The 14,971-nt window shown below is 40.7% G+C and overlaps 1 protein-coding gene across 11 annotated transcripts in view; it reads left to right on the top strand.

Annotated features, from left to right (window-relative positions):
* The window catches only part of RELCH (RAB11 binding and LisH domain, coiled-coil and HEAT repeat containing), a 403,047-nt gene that overhangs the window by 243,605 nt on the left and 144,471 nt on the right, over positions 1–14,971 (top strand). For all 11 annotated transcript variants that reach the window (XR_004538476.1, XR_004538477.1, XM_033934993.1 and 8 more), the window contains 3 exons: positions 3,756–3,804; positions 5,098–5,177; positions 14,298–14,404. Coding sequence is in view for 9 of the 11 variants with exons in the window: in XM_033934993.1 (XP_033790884.1) it covers positions 3,756–3,804; positions 5,098–5,177; positions 14,298–14,404 (236 nt within the window). In the remaining 2 variants the exon portion in view is untranslated. The remainder of the gene's footprint in view (positions 1–3,755; positions 3,805–5,097; positions 5,178–14,297; positions 14,405–14,971) is intronic.

Genomic DNA, 14,971 nt, shown 5'->3' with positions numbered 1-14,971 from the left:
CACTGCCCTTTCTTTTTGTATGCGGCATAACTGAAAGGAAAAATTTCCCCACGAACGAGAGCGTTCTCGACGTGTCTAGCTTAGCGCCGCCATCTTGGCCACTCCCCCATCCTCTCTGCATGTGTGTTTTTTAATGTAATTTGATTTATTGGTTGGTTTTTTGAAATTCTCTTTTACTAATTTTTAATGTTTTTCCTTTTCTTTTGTAATTTGATATTTTGGTTGGTTTTTTTAAATTCTGTTTTACTAATTTTTAATGTTTTTCCATGTTGTCCATTATGGTATCATTTGTTTGGGGGGTTTTTTTGTTCTTTGTTTTTTGAAATCATGTTTACTGAGGTCAATAGGAGTAACAAAGGGCATACAAGATGCACATATAAGAAATACAGAATCAAGCCAACTCAGCTGTGAACAATGCAATACAATACAATACAATCAACCGCACCATGAGAGAGCACATGAATGGTAGGAAAACTACCGACTTTATCACGTTTCTGTTATGGCAGCATCAGCAGCCTACTTCAAATCAGCCTTAGTAGAAAAGATTTGCAGGGCTACAGCATGGATGCATGTTTACACATTTACCTCACATTTTTGTCTAGCACAAGACTACCAGTGTGACAGTAAGTTTGATCAGTTGGGAATTAGAATCTAACTCCATTCCCCTAGGCCTGCTTTTAATTTCAGGCTGCCTTTAATAAAATGAACAAACATAATGACTCATTGCCACCAAAATAATCTTGGTGATCGTTGCAGTTCTCCAGGTCTTGCCACGGCAGGGTAGGTAGAACTGACATTTCAGCCATCATGCTGTGGCTTTTTTCAGGGTGAGCTGTGAGATCTGTAGTTTGTCTTTATATTTATATAGCTTTCAATCCTTAACCCTATTCCTCTGCCCTCCAACCCAGCCTGCTGATTAACCGTTCCCCTTAACTGTATCCATGACATCCTGTTTGTCTGTCTTGCCTGTTTAGATTGTAAGCTCTTTTGAGCAGGGACTGTTTTCTTATTCTTTGTGACTCTGTACATCGCTGCGTGCGTCTGGTAATGCTATAGAAATAATTAATAGTAGTAGTAGTATATTTAGTGGGCCCTCAAACCTGATTGACTGGGGTTTGAGGTGATTGAGGCAGGAAATTTTTTTTGGTTACCAATATTCAAATTTGTGACCAAAAGATTTTTCTGCCTCAGTCACCCTGAAGAGACTTACAGCATGATGGCTGATGTCAGTTCTACCTAACCAGATGCAGCGAGACCCAAACAACTGCAACAATCATGAATGACGCCAGCCATGGAAACCTAAGAGAACAAAAAAATAATCTTGGTGTCTGCCTGTTGTAGTGCTTCTATTTGTATTTCATTTTTTCCTGTTGAAGATAACCTTTGCCTAGGAAATTCCTATTGTGAAGATTGCAGTATCCTGCTTGTCATTGGAGAAAACAGTTTCTTTATCTGTAGCAGGCATTTCAAGATAGCAGGATACAAAGCCAGGCATACTCTTTTTACTTCCCCAGAAACAAAGCAGAGATATTAAATTAATTATTTGCCTCAGTCTTCACTGAGGAACATGTAGGGGAGATACTGGTGCTGGAAATTGTATTCAATTCTGATGAATCAGAGAAACTCATACAAATCTCTGTAACACTGGATGATGTAATGCAGTGGTTCCCAACCCTGTCCTGGAGGACCAGTAAGCCAATTGGGTTTTCAGGATAGCCCTAATGAATATGCATGAGAGAGATTTGCATATAATGGAAGTGACAGGCATGCAAATCTGCTCCATGCATATTCATTAGGGCTAACCTGAAAACTCGATTGGCCTAGTGGTCCTCCAGGACAGGGTTGGGAACCACTGATGTAATGGGTCAAATTGAACAGTAGTAAATCACCTGGATTGGCCAAAACAATGGCCAATCAGGGACTTCCCTAGACTCCTCCCTAAGGATCAGATGATGCGTCGGAGCGAGGCCTAAGACCGCTATTGGGGTGACGGCTGGCCAGAGAGCAGGAGGAGGAGGACTTTCTTTCTCCTCCCGAAGATTTTCAGTGGTGTAGGAGCAGGAGGAGGATCCAGGCACTCCTCCTGCTCCAGAAGATGGGAGCCTGCTGGGAGCTTGCCTCGAAGGAGCAGGAGGGACCGGGCACCCTTCCTGCTCCCAACAATTGTAAAGGTACCAAGGTGTTTAGGAGCTTTTCACAGTAGAATAACACCTCTGAATAATTTAGATTAAGATTTTTGAAATTGTTTTTGAGAAGGATATTTTTCAAAGAAGCATATGGTCTTTTTCATCCTGTATATAATTTTGGTAAATAGTAGGGTTCCCTAGAGGTCTGTGCTGGGGCCGCTGCTTTTTAACATATTTATCAGTGATCTGGAGATGGGAATAACTAGTAAGATAATTAAATTTGCTGATGACAGAAAGTTGTTAAATCACAAGAGGATTGTGAAAAATTGCAAATTGATACTGGAAGACTGGGCGTCAAAATGGCAGATGACGTTTAATGTGAGCAAGTGCAAAATGATGCATGTGGAACTATAGCTATTGGATGCTAGGTTCTGTGTTAAGAGTCACTGCCCAGGAAAAGGTAGGGAGAACAAGAGGGCATTCTCTAAAGTTGAAAGGGAATAGATTCCGTACAAACGTAAGGAAGTTCTTCTTCAACCCAAAGAGTAGTAGAAAACTGGAACGCTCTTCCGGAGTCCGTTATAGGGGACAACACCCTCCAGGGATTCACAAGTTCCTGCTAAACCGGAATGTACGCAGGTGGGGCTGGACTCATTTAGAGCACTAGTCTTTGATCTGGGGGCCGCTGCGTGAGCGGACTGCTGGGCACGATGGACCACTGGTCTGACCCAGCAGCGGCAATTCTTATGTTCTTAGGTGGCATTTTTGAGGATACGTTGAAACCCTCAGCTCAATGTGCGGCGGCTACTAAGAAAGTAAATAAAATGTTAGGAATTATCAGGAAAGGCATGGAAAACAAAGATGAAAATGTTATATTGTCCTTGTACTGCTCTATGATACGGTTGCACCTCAAATACTGTGTGCCTATTAGCTGGCAAAATATATCACTTTTCCACTGGGAGCCAATGCAGATTATAAAGAGCAAGTCAGGTCAAAGAGAATTTCCATTCAATATTTAAAGGTGTATGTTATGCTGTGTACAAAGATTTGCTCAAAAAGAGCTACACCATTGTCTGAAATTAATTTGTCCTGTACGTGCTATTGTCATACTTGGGTCAGTTTTGTGGATCAGTCGTGACCTTAGAAGTGCATGGTTCTAACTGTACCAAAAGTTAGAACCTTGTAATCCCATGCATAGACTAATTTCTGTACATAGAACCATGTAATGTCTTATGAAATGAAGGAACAGTTAAGTTGCAATAAATCCTCGTGAGTGTTGTAACATCAACATGTCAGATAGAACCCGGAAGTCATCGGAGTTAAAAATACTGAAAATTGTCACTTAGAACCTTGTAATTCTAAGGTCACGCAGTATATCTTAGTAACTGTGACACCATTTACTGTTTAGGAAATGTAGAGTTGTTCTGTTAATATTATGATTAAGATTGGATTCCTTAAAAGTTTAGTATTATATATATTGATTAGAATATTTTATTTGATTATTGTCTGTGATATTGTTTGTTTTTTTACATCACACACACCCCATTCAAATTTATGAAATGTTCCTTGAGTAAATGTGGTTTAAAATTTTGTACTTACTTTAGATTCATTGTTTATTTATTTTGACAGGTAAAACCACAGTTCCAGGAAATCTTAAGATTGTCAGAGGAAAACATTGGTAAGAAGTAAAATGTAACATGTTCTGTACCTCAGATACCAACTGGGTAGGGTAATAAAACCACTAAAAGGATCATTTGTTTTCCAAAGAAAAAGATTAATTGTAGCTACATATTTATCCTGCTCACTAGTGTATTCCTAGGTAACTTGAGACTTATACATCATATAGTCCAGATATGAGTATTATTGCATTTTACCAATATGACAGTGCAGTTTTTTAGGTACTTTATCTGCAGCCTGGTAGACTTAATATGATAGTAGGTTTAAATCCCAGAGAAGAATGAAAATGAACTGTAAAGGGAACTGTTCAACATTTTTTTCTCAAGGACCTTCCCCCTTTATTTTTCTTTTTTTTCCCAAGCGACCCCCCCCCCCTTCCCTATGTACTTCCCCCTCCCCCTTTCATTTTATTTTTATCTCAATGTAATTTAACCACATAATGTTCTTTCCTGCAATTCATGTTGGGTCAATCTGTCCAGAACCCCCACCCCCCACACCTTTTTTTTTCTATTATGCCCTCCTTTTGATCTTATGTTTATTATAAGCTTTATTTTATTATATAATATAATACTTATTGTAAATTGTTTAGCCAATATTTGATAGATGGTATATCAAAAATTAATAAACTTGGAAACTAGGATATCAAATCCCCACAGCATGGGTGACGTAACATATGGAGCCTGCACAGTAAAGCGCTCCAGTTTAGAGGTGCTAAAGTGTTTGCGCTGTCTCATGACTCATACATGGCATTTCCCACCTGCCACTGTTACCAGAGGTCATGTCAAGCATGATATTTTCACTTGTTACACTAAATTTTATAAGTTTTTCTACTTGGTTCTCTTGCTGTCATGTGGTACTTTTTCTTAATAGCTCTTTAGTGTTTAGCTGTTTTTAAATTTTGATATACCGCTCATTATAGTACTGAGTGGTGTACAATAAAATGGGGGAAAAGAAAAATATAAAGAATGGGGGGTACATTACATAAACAGACGTAAAATACAATATGGTTAGATAGTTAAAGGGAAAGTTGGAACTAAAATATCTTGATAGTAAAGAAGGAGGGAGAATCACATTAGGAAAGTTTCCTTTATTTTTTTTGTGCTCGGTCCATTATAGGTCTAGATCAGGTGAGGTCCTCAAAAGCTACAAGCCATTTGGTTATTCAGGATTTCCCCAATGAATGTGCATGAGATCTATTTGCATGCGCACACTCGTAGATCTCATGTATATTTTTGTATGATTGAAAATTATGTGGGTTTCAGTTTCTTAATTACATTTTGTATTCTTATTTTAGATTCTACAGCAGGAAATGGGGTGCTTACAAAAGCCACAGTTCCTATTTATGCTACTGGGGTTCTTACATGCTATAATCAGGTACTACATAGTAAGCTGTTTAGACCAATAAAATATTGTACTGTATTTCCTCTTGTATATACCATCCTATTTGCCTGGTTCCTCGTGTTAATATCCATGATCCAAACTGAAGAACTGAAGCTCTAGAAGAAATAAAAACTGAAAGGATACTGTCAGCAGAAAGAGGTCCCGAACAGCAGAATGATTTAGTAAACTGGACAATACAGCAGACATTCCAATAAAATATTTTTGTGATCAATAGCATTTATTTAAAACCAGTTTTAAACATTTCTGTCAGAAAGAACTGGCAAACAAGTTAATATTTCCAACTGGAGACCTTTTCTTTCATTGAGTTTGGCTAGACCAGCCCAGAAAATTGGCTGTGTCCTTATACCAGCAAATAGAAGCAGAGAACATCAAAAATTCAGTGAAATTACACTCTGGACCCCACCCCCAAGGATACTATTGACAAAGCAAATCAATTCTAGAGGAGCATTATACCATCATATGAGACATCACAGGAAATATAGTGTAGCCTTAACACACAGCTTTACAATGGAGCTGTAAAGCACAACATTAGAGCACAGATTTGAAGCATTTTATTTATTTTGAATTTACTAAATCACAGTGCAGAAATAACTGGTGTACTAGCTATTTAAAAGAACAGAAAGCAACGCCGGTAATTCTGTTAGAAAAGATGCAGTACAATACTCTCCTGAAATTCACAAGGGTTCTGTTCCAGGACCCCCCGCGAATTTTGAAAAACCACAAATGCAGTTTTTAGGCAGGGGAGACAGGAGAGGGGCAGCTAGAGAGGCAGGAGAGGGTAGCTGGAGTGCCGGCGGGTGAAGGAAATCGCTTGTGGTTTGCTCCGACTGCATCTTCCTGTAGTAAAGTCGGGCCACACCAATCAGGAGCTGATTTGACACGCAGCTCCTGATTGGTATAGCCCGACTTTGCTACAGGAAGAGGTGGCCGGAGCAGACAGCAAATGACCAGGTCCGCGATTTGTGAACCGCGAATTTGCGGTAGAACACTATTCAAAGACTTTCACAGAAGGGGGGGGGGGTCAAGCAGCAAGGCTAAGACAGGGAGACCCAATAGGGTTAATCATAAGAGGGATCTGAGTGTCACTGGAAGTTTACCCTTGTTTAATGAGACTGGAAATGCTAATCTATGCCACCCTGAAGAGCTACCTAGAATGCTGACTTGCCATAACCCATCCACATAGCAGGCAGTACCAGTGTACCATAAGGGTGTACTGTGCAACACAACTAGTGGTAGCCAGGACCTTTCATTGTTACAGATCAGCTTCCAGGAATTGCCAGCAGGAACCATATTAAACTTCCTCAAACATCAAGCCATCCCAAAATAAGAGAAGTCTGTTCCAGGGTGGGTCCTGGACTGATCAAGCAAAACTTAAGGAAATTAAATAAGCAGGTAAAAATGAATTTTACGAGAATGAAAGATACTGAATTTGTGGATTCTCATTGTGATAGCAGAATCTGGGAACAATATTGCTCAAAAATTGACACAGTTTCTCGCACCCCAGTGACTTGCAACTTACCAAATGTGGAAATCACATACCTGTACACATATAGGGGAACAGGTTGTCCACCCCTAAGCAGGGAAAGCAAAGTGCCTACAAAAAGAAAAATAGCAGCCCTAATATGAAGTGTCCAAGAAATAATGAAGAAATTAGACTTGAGTGCAACCTGGCATGCAGATCAAGCCAACCTCATTGCCCTGAAGAGTGAGCAGAGCATTCTAAGGGCAAAGCACTTGACCAAGGGACTGGGGTGCTAGCCCCCTAGGCCACACCAAACCGCTAAACACAAGGTGAACATCAACATCATCTTGAATAGGACAGAGGCCTTATGTGAAACCAAAAACTATCCCCCAAACCAATAACTGCAAGCAAGCAACAAGCTATGGGGAGGGATTGATTTCTTTGCCTATTTTTCTTTTTCTTACTTGCTTTCTTATAGAAATAGCTAAGCACTTCTCTAGTTCTTCCCTTCGCTCTTTGTCGATAGCTTGTAAACCAGTCTTGTTCTGAAATACCATAGGTAGTCTGTAAACTTTCTAGGGAGGACATTTGACTTTCATCATTTGCTTCATATCTGACCTGGGTTACTCCTTTTTCTTTCCACTATGTCAGGTATGCATTGGCTAGGCCTCCCTTGAAATCTGATGTTCCCATCAATGGCAGTTAGGATGTAGTATTTACAGAGTCTTATACACTTTCAAGTTTGCCTCGAGGGCTTTTATCAGGATACTTCTATTTTGCCCCGCAGGAAATTGCTTACTGGGTGCCTGTACTACATACCTTGGGTCTAAAGGCTTCACCAATTCACAGTAGATTTGTGAAGATATAAAGGTGTAGGCCATCTTCCCCCTTCCTCAGTACAGTCTCTAATTGATAAGCTGTATTGTAGAGTTGCATGTCGGGAGCCACTAGACTTTCTCTTTGCTGATTGCGCCACAATTAAGTTTTACTTTATCTGATCCCACCCCCTCAAGAACATAAGAATAGCCATACTGGGTCAGACCACTGGTCCATCTAGCCCAGTATCCTGTTTCCAAGTGGCCAAACCAGGTTACAGGTACCTGGCAAAACCCCAAATGTAGCGACATTCCATGCTACCAATCCCAGAGCAAACAGTGGCTTCCCCTATGTTTGTCTCAATAGCAGACGATAGACTTTTCCTCTAGGAACTTGTCCAAACCTTTTTTAAAATGAGGTATGTTAACTGCTGTTACCATATCCTCTGGGAACGCGTTCCAGAACTTAATTATAGTACTCTCTGAGTGAAAATTATATTTCCTCCTATTGGTTTTAAAAGTATTTTCCTGTAACTTCTAGTGTCACCTAGTCTTTGTAATTTTTGATGGAGTAAAAAAATTGATTCACTTGTACCCATTCTACACCACTCAGGATTTTGTAGACTTCAATCATATCTCCCCTCAGCTGTCTTTTTGCCAAGCTGAAGAGCCCTAACCTCTTAGTCTTTCCTCATACAAAAGGAGTTCCATCCCCTTTATCATCTTGGTCACTCTTCTTTGAAACTTTTCTAATTCTTCTGTATTTTTTGAGCTATGGTGACCAAAATTGAATGCAATACTCAAAGTGAGGTCGCACCATAGAACGATACAGAGGCATTATAACATTCTTAGTCTTGTTTACTATCCCTTTTCTAATAAATAATAACATCCTGTTTGGTCACTGCCACACACAGGCAGAAGGTTTCAGTATATTGTCTATGATGAAACCTAAATCTTTTTCTTGGGTGCGGACCCTAGCATCTGTTAACTTTGATTTGGGTTATTCTTTCCAATGTGCATCACTATGCATTTGTTCACATTTAATTTTATCTGCCATTTGGATATCCAGTCTTCCAATTTCTTAAAGTCTGCCCCTCAGTTTTTTAGTCTACATGCATTTTAACAGCTTTGAACAGTTTAGCATCATCTGCAAATTTAATCACCTCACTGGTCGTTCCAGATCATTTACCTCTTCTTTCTTTAATCTTTAATTTTTAATTCCAAATATCCCCAATAATTCTAGCTAGCAGTTTCTGTTCTATAGTCTCCAACTGCACATTAAACCTTTAAGCTACTTTCTAGTCTAGGACTTGCAATGGGAAATAAACCTTGCAGAGCTTGTCCAGTAGTACGAAAGACAAGATTCAGTCTGAAGAGTCTATCCACTCTAAAATCAGAGCCAGGCAGAAACAGCTTTTTTTCCCCTAGGGGAAGCATGTTGTCTAGGATAGAAGACAGAGCAGTTACACCACACAATAAATAAATAGAGAAACAGTCAATACAGTTTAAATTCCAATAATTAAATCATAAAGTCAGTGCTCAAGTCTAGAGAAAATGCATCAAGTAGCAAAATCTATTTCCAATCAGTTGAGATATTTAAGAATAAATCAAAGGCACTTAGCAATTTCACTACTGTGGTATGGGGGAGAAGCTAGTATCAGAGAAGCAAAGCATTTTTGCTGATTGTTGATTTTTGAATTTACAGATTACACATGCTGATGAGAGTGGCTTGTATCACTTTTCAAATCCCTTCATCCATAATTCTAATGAGAGGGGGGAAGAGGAGGAGAAGGATTTCCTATCATGCTGTAATCAATGCTTGCAAAAGTGTCACTTATCTGTTAGGAGTTATCAACAATAAGCATATCAAGCATCAGTTTTCCTCCAGCCGATTAAAGCTGCAGCATATAAATTGTCCCATGGAGAACTCCAGCTGCTCCTCAAACACATTGATTCAGTTCAATTAAACTTCCTCCCAGACAACAGGAAAAACTTCATAAAGTATTCAAATATACTCAGTTGAACTGTTAACAAGCATACTGGCTCTGTTCTTCTCAGTTGCTACTTAAACATAGTCCCAATGTTTATTCTTCATACTTTTAAACTGCACAATCAATTCTACAGAAGTGTCACTTCTCTATCAGTAATTGTTGGCAATAAACATCTCTACACACTCGGACAGATTCCAACTGCAGCTTACAGATTGTTCCACATAGAAATCCAGTTGCTCCTCAATCAGACCGGTGCAGTCCAATAAGAAAGAAAGAAAAATAATTTCCTTCCCTATAGGAGTACCCTGTTTTGCTGAAGCATCTTCAGGGGAGCCAAAAACTCCAAGTCAAACAATACTGTAGCAATCCTGTATGCCAGCGATACTTTTGACATTAAATCGGGAAAGATTCCAGAAGACTGGAAGGTGGTGAATGTTACGCTGATCTTCAAGAAAATTTCAAGGGGAGATCCAGGAAACTACAGACCAGTGATTCTGACCTCGGTACTGGGAAAGATGGTAGAGTTGATGATAAAGGACTGCATCATTGATCACCTTGACGGACACGGTCTGATGAGACTAGCCAGCAGGGTTTCAGCAAAGGCAGATCTTGTTTGACGAACTTGTTTGCTGCACTTCTTCGAGGGAGTAAACAGGCAGATAGACAAGGGTGATCCAGTCGACATTATATATCTGGATTTTCAGAAGGCGTTTGACAAGGTTCTGCAAGAACAACTACTTTGGAAAATTGCGAGACATGGAATCGAGGGTGAAATACTCATTTGGATTAAAAACTGGCTGGAGCATAGGAAACAGAGAGTGGGGGTAAATGGACAATACTCGGACTAGAAGAGCGTCACCAGTGGGGTGCCGCAGGGCTCAGTGCTTGGACCCGTGCTCTTCAACATCTTTATAAACGATCTGGACATTGGTACAACGAGTGAGGTGATTAAATTTGCAGACGATACGAAGTTATTCAGAATAGTGAAGACACAGGGGGATTGTGAAGATCTGCAACATGACATAATCAGGCTCAAGGAATGGGCATATACATGGCAGATGAGGTTCAACGTGGATAAGTGTAAAGTGATGCATGTAGGTTACAAAAATCTCATGCATGAATACAGGATGTCCGGGGCAATAATTAGAGAGACCTCCCAAGAAAGAGATTTGGGAGTTATGATTGACAAGTCGATGAAGCCATCCACGCAATGTGCGGCAGCGGCAAAAAGGGCGAACAAAATGCTAGGAATGATAAAGAAGGGGATCACGAACAGATCAGAGAAGGTTATCATGCCACTATACTGGGCCATGGTGCACCCTCATCTGGAGTACTGCATCCAGCACTGGTCACCGTACATGAAGAAGGACACAGTACTACTCGAAAGGGTCCAGAGAAGAGCGACTAAGATGGTTAAGGGGCTGGAAGAGTTGCCGTACAGTGAAAGATTAGAGAAACTGGGCCTTTTCTCCCTCGAACAGAGGAGATTGAGAGGGGACATGATCGAAACAGTCAAGGGAATAGACTTAGTAGATAAGGACAGATTGTTCACCTTCTCCAAGGTATGGCGAACGAGAAGGCACTCTCTAAAATTGAAAGGGGATAGATTCCGTACGAACATAAGGCAGTTCCTTTTCACCCAGAGAGTGGTAGAAAACTTGAATTCTCTTCTGGAGTCTGTCATAGGGGAAAACACCCTCCAGGGATTCAAGACAAAGTTAGACAAGTTCCTGCTGAACCAGAACGTACTCGGGTAGGGCTAGTCTCAGTTAGGGTGCTGGTCTTTGACCAGAGGGCTGCTGCGGGAGCAGACTGGGCACGATGGACAACTGGTCTGACCCAGCAGCGGCAATTCTTATGTTCTTATTTAAAGTCTAGCATCATGATGTCATCAGTTCCATGCTCCTATCAGAAACTTGCCTTCTATTCCACCCTTCGTTGTCCTCTCCTCTGTTCTGCATCCCAAATTCATGCCTCCCTCTCTCTCACGAGTGTTTACCTCCTCTGACCGACTCCCTCCTCCCAGTCGCATTTCTCTTCACAAAACTGCGAGCAGCAGCTCCTGCATGCGACTGACCCGGAAGGCTTCCAGATCATCTGCAGACAGTGTGTAGGAACCGCAGCTGCGGCATTGCGAACAGAAATGTGACTGGATGGAGGGAGCCAGTCAGAGGAAGTAAACACTCGCGGGAAGGAGGGAGGCACGAATTTGGGGCACAGAGGAAGGGAAGGACTATGAGGGTTGCATTGGGACACGAAAGGGAGGAGGAGGGGTGTGTTGGGACTGGAAGAGGGGACACGTTGGCACAGGAAGGGAGAAGGAAGGTTGTGTTGGGACACAGAAGGGAGGGAGGGAGCACAAACTTCGGGGAAAGGAGGAAGGGAGCATGAACTTGGGACATAGGATGGAAGAATGCAGGGAGGGAAAGAGATGCTCTGGTGAGGAGGTAATAGGGAGAATTGTTGGGCACGGGTGTCTGAATGAGAGGGAAAGGGAGATGGTGCACATGGGGAAATGAAGAAAGGTGAATTGTTGGGCATAGGGAGGAAGAGAGAAATATTGGACATGGTGGTGGGAGAGGTGTGAGGAACAGATGCATGGGGAAGAGAGAGATGAGAGGGAGAAATGTTGGATGTTGTGGTGGAGCGGGATCAGCGGAATGGATAAAGAACAAAAGGAAGTGTAAACTTCCTATCTTTTCTTTCTATTTAAACAACAGTACTTTATTTTGAGGATGGTTTCTTTAATGTTCTTTTTCAATGTTGTCCACAGCAAATGTGGAATGAATGAAGAAGGATCTTTTGAAGGAATTATAGAACTGTTTACAAAATACACAATTGGGACTCGGCAAATCAACCATTTGAATGCATTGAACATTATGTAGTTTATAAAGATTTAGGTTAATGAATGTATAATAAAGAAAATTGAGCTAATTTCAGTATTTATATAAGGAAAAAAGGTGTACAGCTTCATTTGTTTATAGATATGTATATTCATTAGGGATATATTGGAAAGTGACTGACTGGGGACCCCCAGTACAGGTTTAAGAACCGCTGCTTTAGAGAGCTACTTCACACAAGTATTGAAACAGGGCCAGTTTTCTCGAGACTTGATAAGCTGTGCAATTGCAACCTCTCTCTTAAGCTGTCCACAATTTTTTCTGCAACCAGCTTACTTCAATCTGTACCTTTTATACTTTAAATATCATATTAAACAGATTTTTGGGGTCAATATTTGACCATTCTAAAGCCAGCTTATCCAGATTTACAATTTTTACCATTGTAGAAATCATTAAAAGAGAGGATGGGGTAAGGTCTACCAGGCATTCTTAAAGTGCTGGGATATTGCAGCTTTCCTTGCTTAGCTCATCACATATCCTCAAGCCAAGCACCTTAATCAGTGCTGCTGAGCAGGGCTCATCAATAGCCACCCTTTCCAGGTGCTAGAGGCTTCAACCAAATAATACTCTATGCAACAGCAGACTAGCCAAATGATATTCATCATTTGTAGGTAAATGGAGGAAAATTGAACCAACAGAATGAAATTACGCAAAGGAAAGATCCCTAAGGCTGCAGAGCCACCAGATGTGCTAACCCAGAAAAAGAGAGAGCTCAGGAATCCAGAAATTAATGTTTTGGCCCAAGGACAGTGCAAGATGAAACAGGCTCAATGGCGTAGTGAGGGTGGGTAGGAGGTGCCCGGGTTGATGGGCCCCCCTTGCACTCCTTCCCTGCCCCAACACCACACTCATGCCCTCCCTCCCTCCCGCCGCCCCCCCCTCACCCCCCACACACACATCTCTTTAAATCTTCTCTGGCCTGCTGCTGTACTAGTGTTGGCTTTCCTTCCAACATCACTTCCTGGCCCCTGCGACTCAAATAACTATTGGCTTTACCCTTGGACTACCCCCACATTAACCACAGCAGCATTATCGGGATAATGTCACTGGATATCACTGACTGGGCCTGATGAGATCTATCTTATCTGGGTAACATGATTTTAAGTAAAAATTTAAATAACTTTTTCTGTCTTTTGAACTCATATTTTAGGGGGTAGTTTTCAAAGGATTTTCATAGGTAAAAAGGGTATTTAGCTATGAAATATATCCCCTTTAAAGACTGCTTTGCTTTATGAAAGAGGAAAAGGGGCAGGGCACATTATTTCCCTGGCATGTGTCTTTACCTGCATATTGTGCATTGACAAAGTATGTGGAGTGAAAGAAACTGATGCTGGCCATCCAAAAAACTTTTAAAGGCATACTCCCAGATGAGTTTGCAGTTAAGACTAACTTAGGTGTTAAAATACCCACAGTCCTTTCTATCCTGTGTTAAGTGTAAGAATGAAATTTTTGCCATGGAGCACTGCAATTCTGTATATGAAGACTTGTGCCTGCAATATTAAAAACACTTTTCAACTCGCATAGTACTAGTGGAATCAATTGCAAACACTGTTAAAATTTAAGAAATCACAGTTTATGATAAATTACATTGTTCCTTTATGGAAGCATTGTTAACAAGAATGCATGGTGATGTTTTGTTTAACAAACTTACTGGTGGGTATGCAAGAAAATTGAGTATTTTGATAAGCCTAGCAATTTCTGATCAAAAGTCTTGGGGAAGTGATGTGTGTTCTTTTAATAAACGTTGTCTTGCCTCCAGATACCTTCAGTGGCACCACAATAGTGTGGCATGTCATAGCAGTTGCAGTATATTAAATGTGTATATCTCTTCTAGTTATTTGTCTTGACATATAAACATACTATGTCACTCACTGTAACTTTTGATGAGACTCTTTATGTTGTGTGTTCTTTCTTTCCTTGTCCAGGAAGAAGATCGCAAACTATTAGTTGGATTCTTAGAGGATGTAATGACCATGCTTTCATTATCACATGCACCCCTTGACAGCCTTAAAGCTTCTTTTGTGGAACTCGGGTAAAATGACCATGAATGACATTTAAACCTTTGCTATATGAATAATACAGAGCTTGAATTTTTTTTCATTCATCATTGCCATCTTCAGCATTTCTCCCTGGTTTTACTAGATGGAAACTCACTTTAAGATCATTTTGATAAAGTTACTCTGCTTCTTATTTCCCTGTTTGTCCTCCTCTTTTTCCATGACTTGCAGGATACACTTGTTTCTTTTGTTGGTGGGGAGGTGATTGTAGGGGGAGGGGATTTTAATTATAGGATTGATGGGCCATTCTAAAGTGGAGGGGTGGCCTAGTGGTTTGAGATGCTGCCTTAGTACCTTGAGGTTATAAGTTTGATATCAACCTGTTCCTAGTGACTGTGGGCAAGTTACTTAACACTCCATTGCCCTGGTTAAATTGTGAGCCTGTTGGAACAGATAGAGAAAATACTTAAGAGTACCTGATTAGTATTCAGTGTATTGTAATCCACTTTGGATGCAATCTCTTCATGATAAGGTGGTTAATAAATCCAAATAAATAAAGGGGGGTAGTGAAGATGGCCAATATCAAAGAAAGAAGCTACTGA

The sequence above is a fragment of the Geotrypetes seraphini genome, chromosome 2 (genome assembly GCF_902459505.1).
Source record: "Geotrypetes seraphini chromosome 2, aGeoSer1.1, whole genome shotgun sequence".
NCBI lineage: Eukaryota > Metazoa > Chordata > Amphibia > Gymnophiona > Dermophiidae > Geotrypetes > Geotrypetes seraphini.
This window is presented reverse-complemented; position numbering and strand designations above follow the sequence as displayed.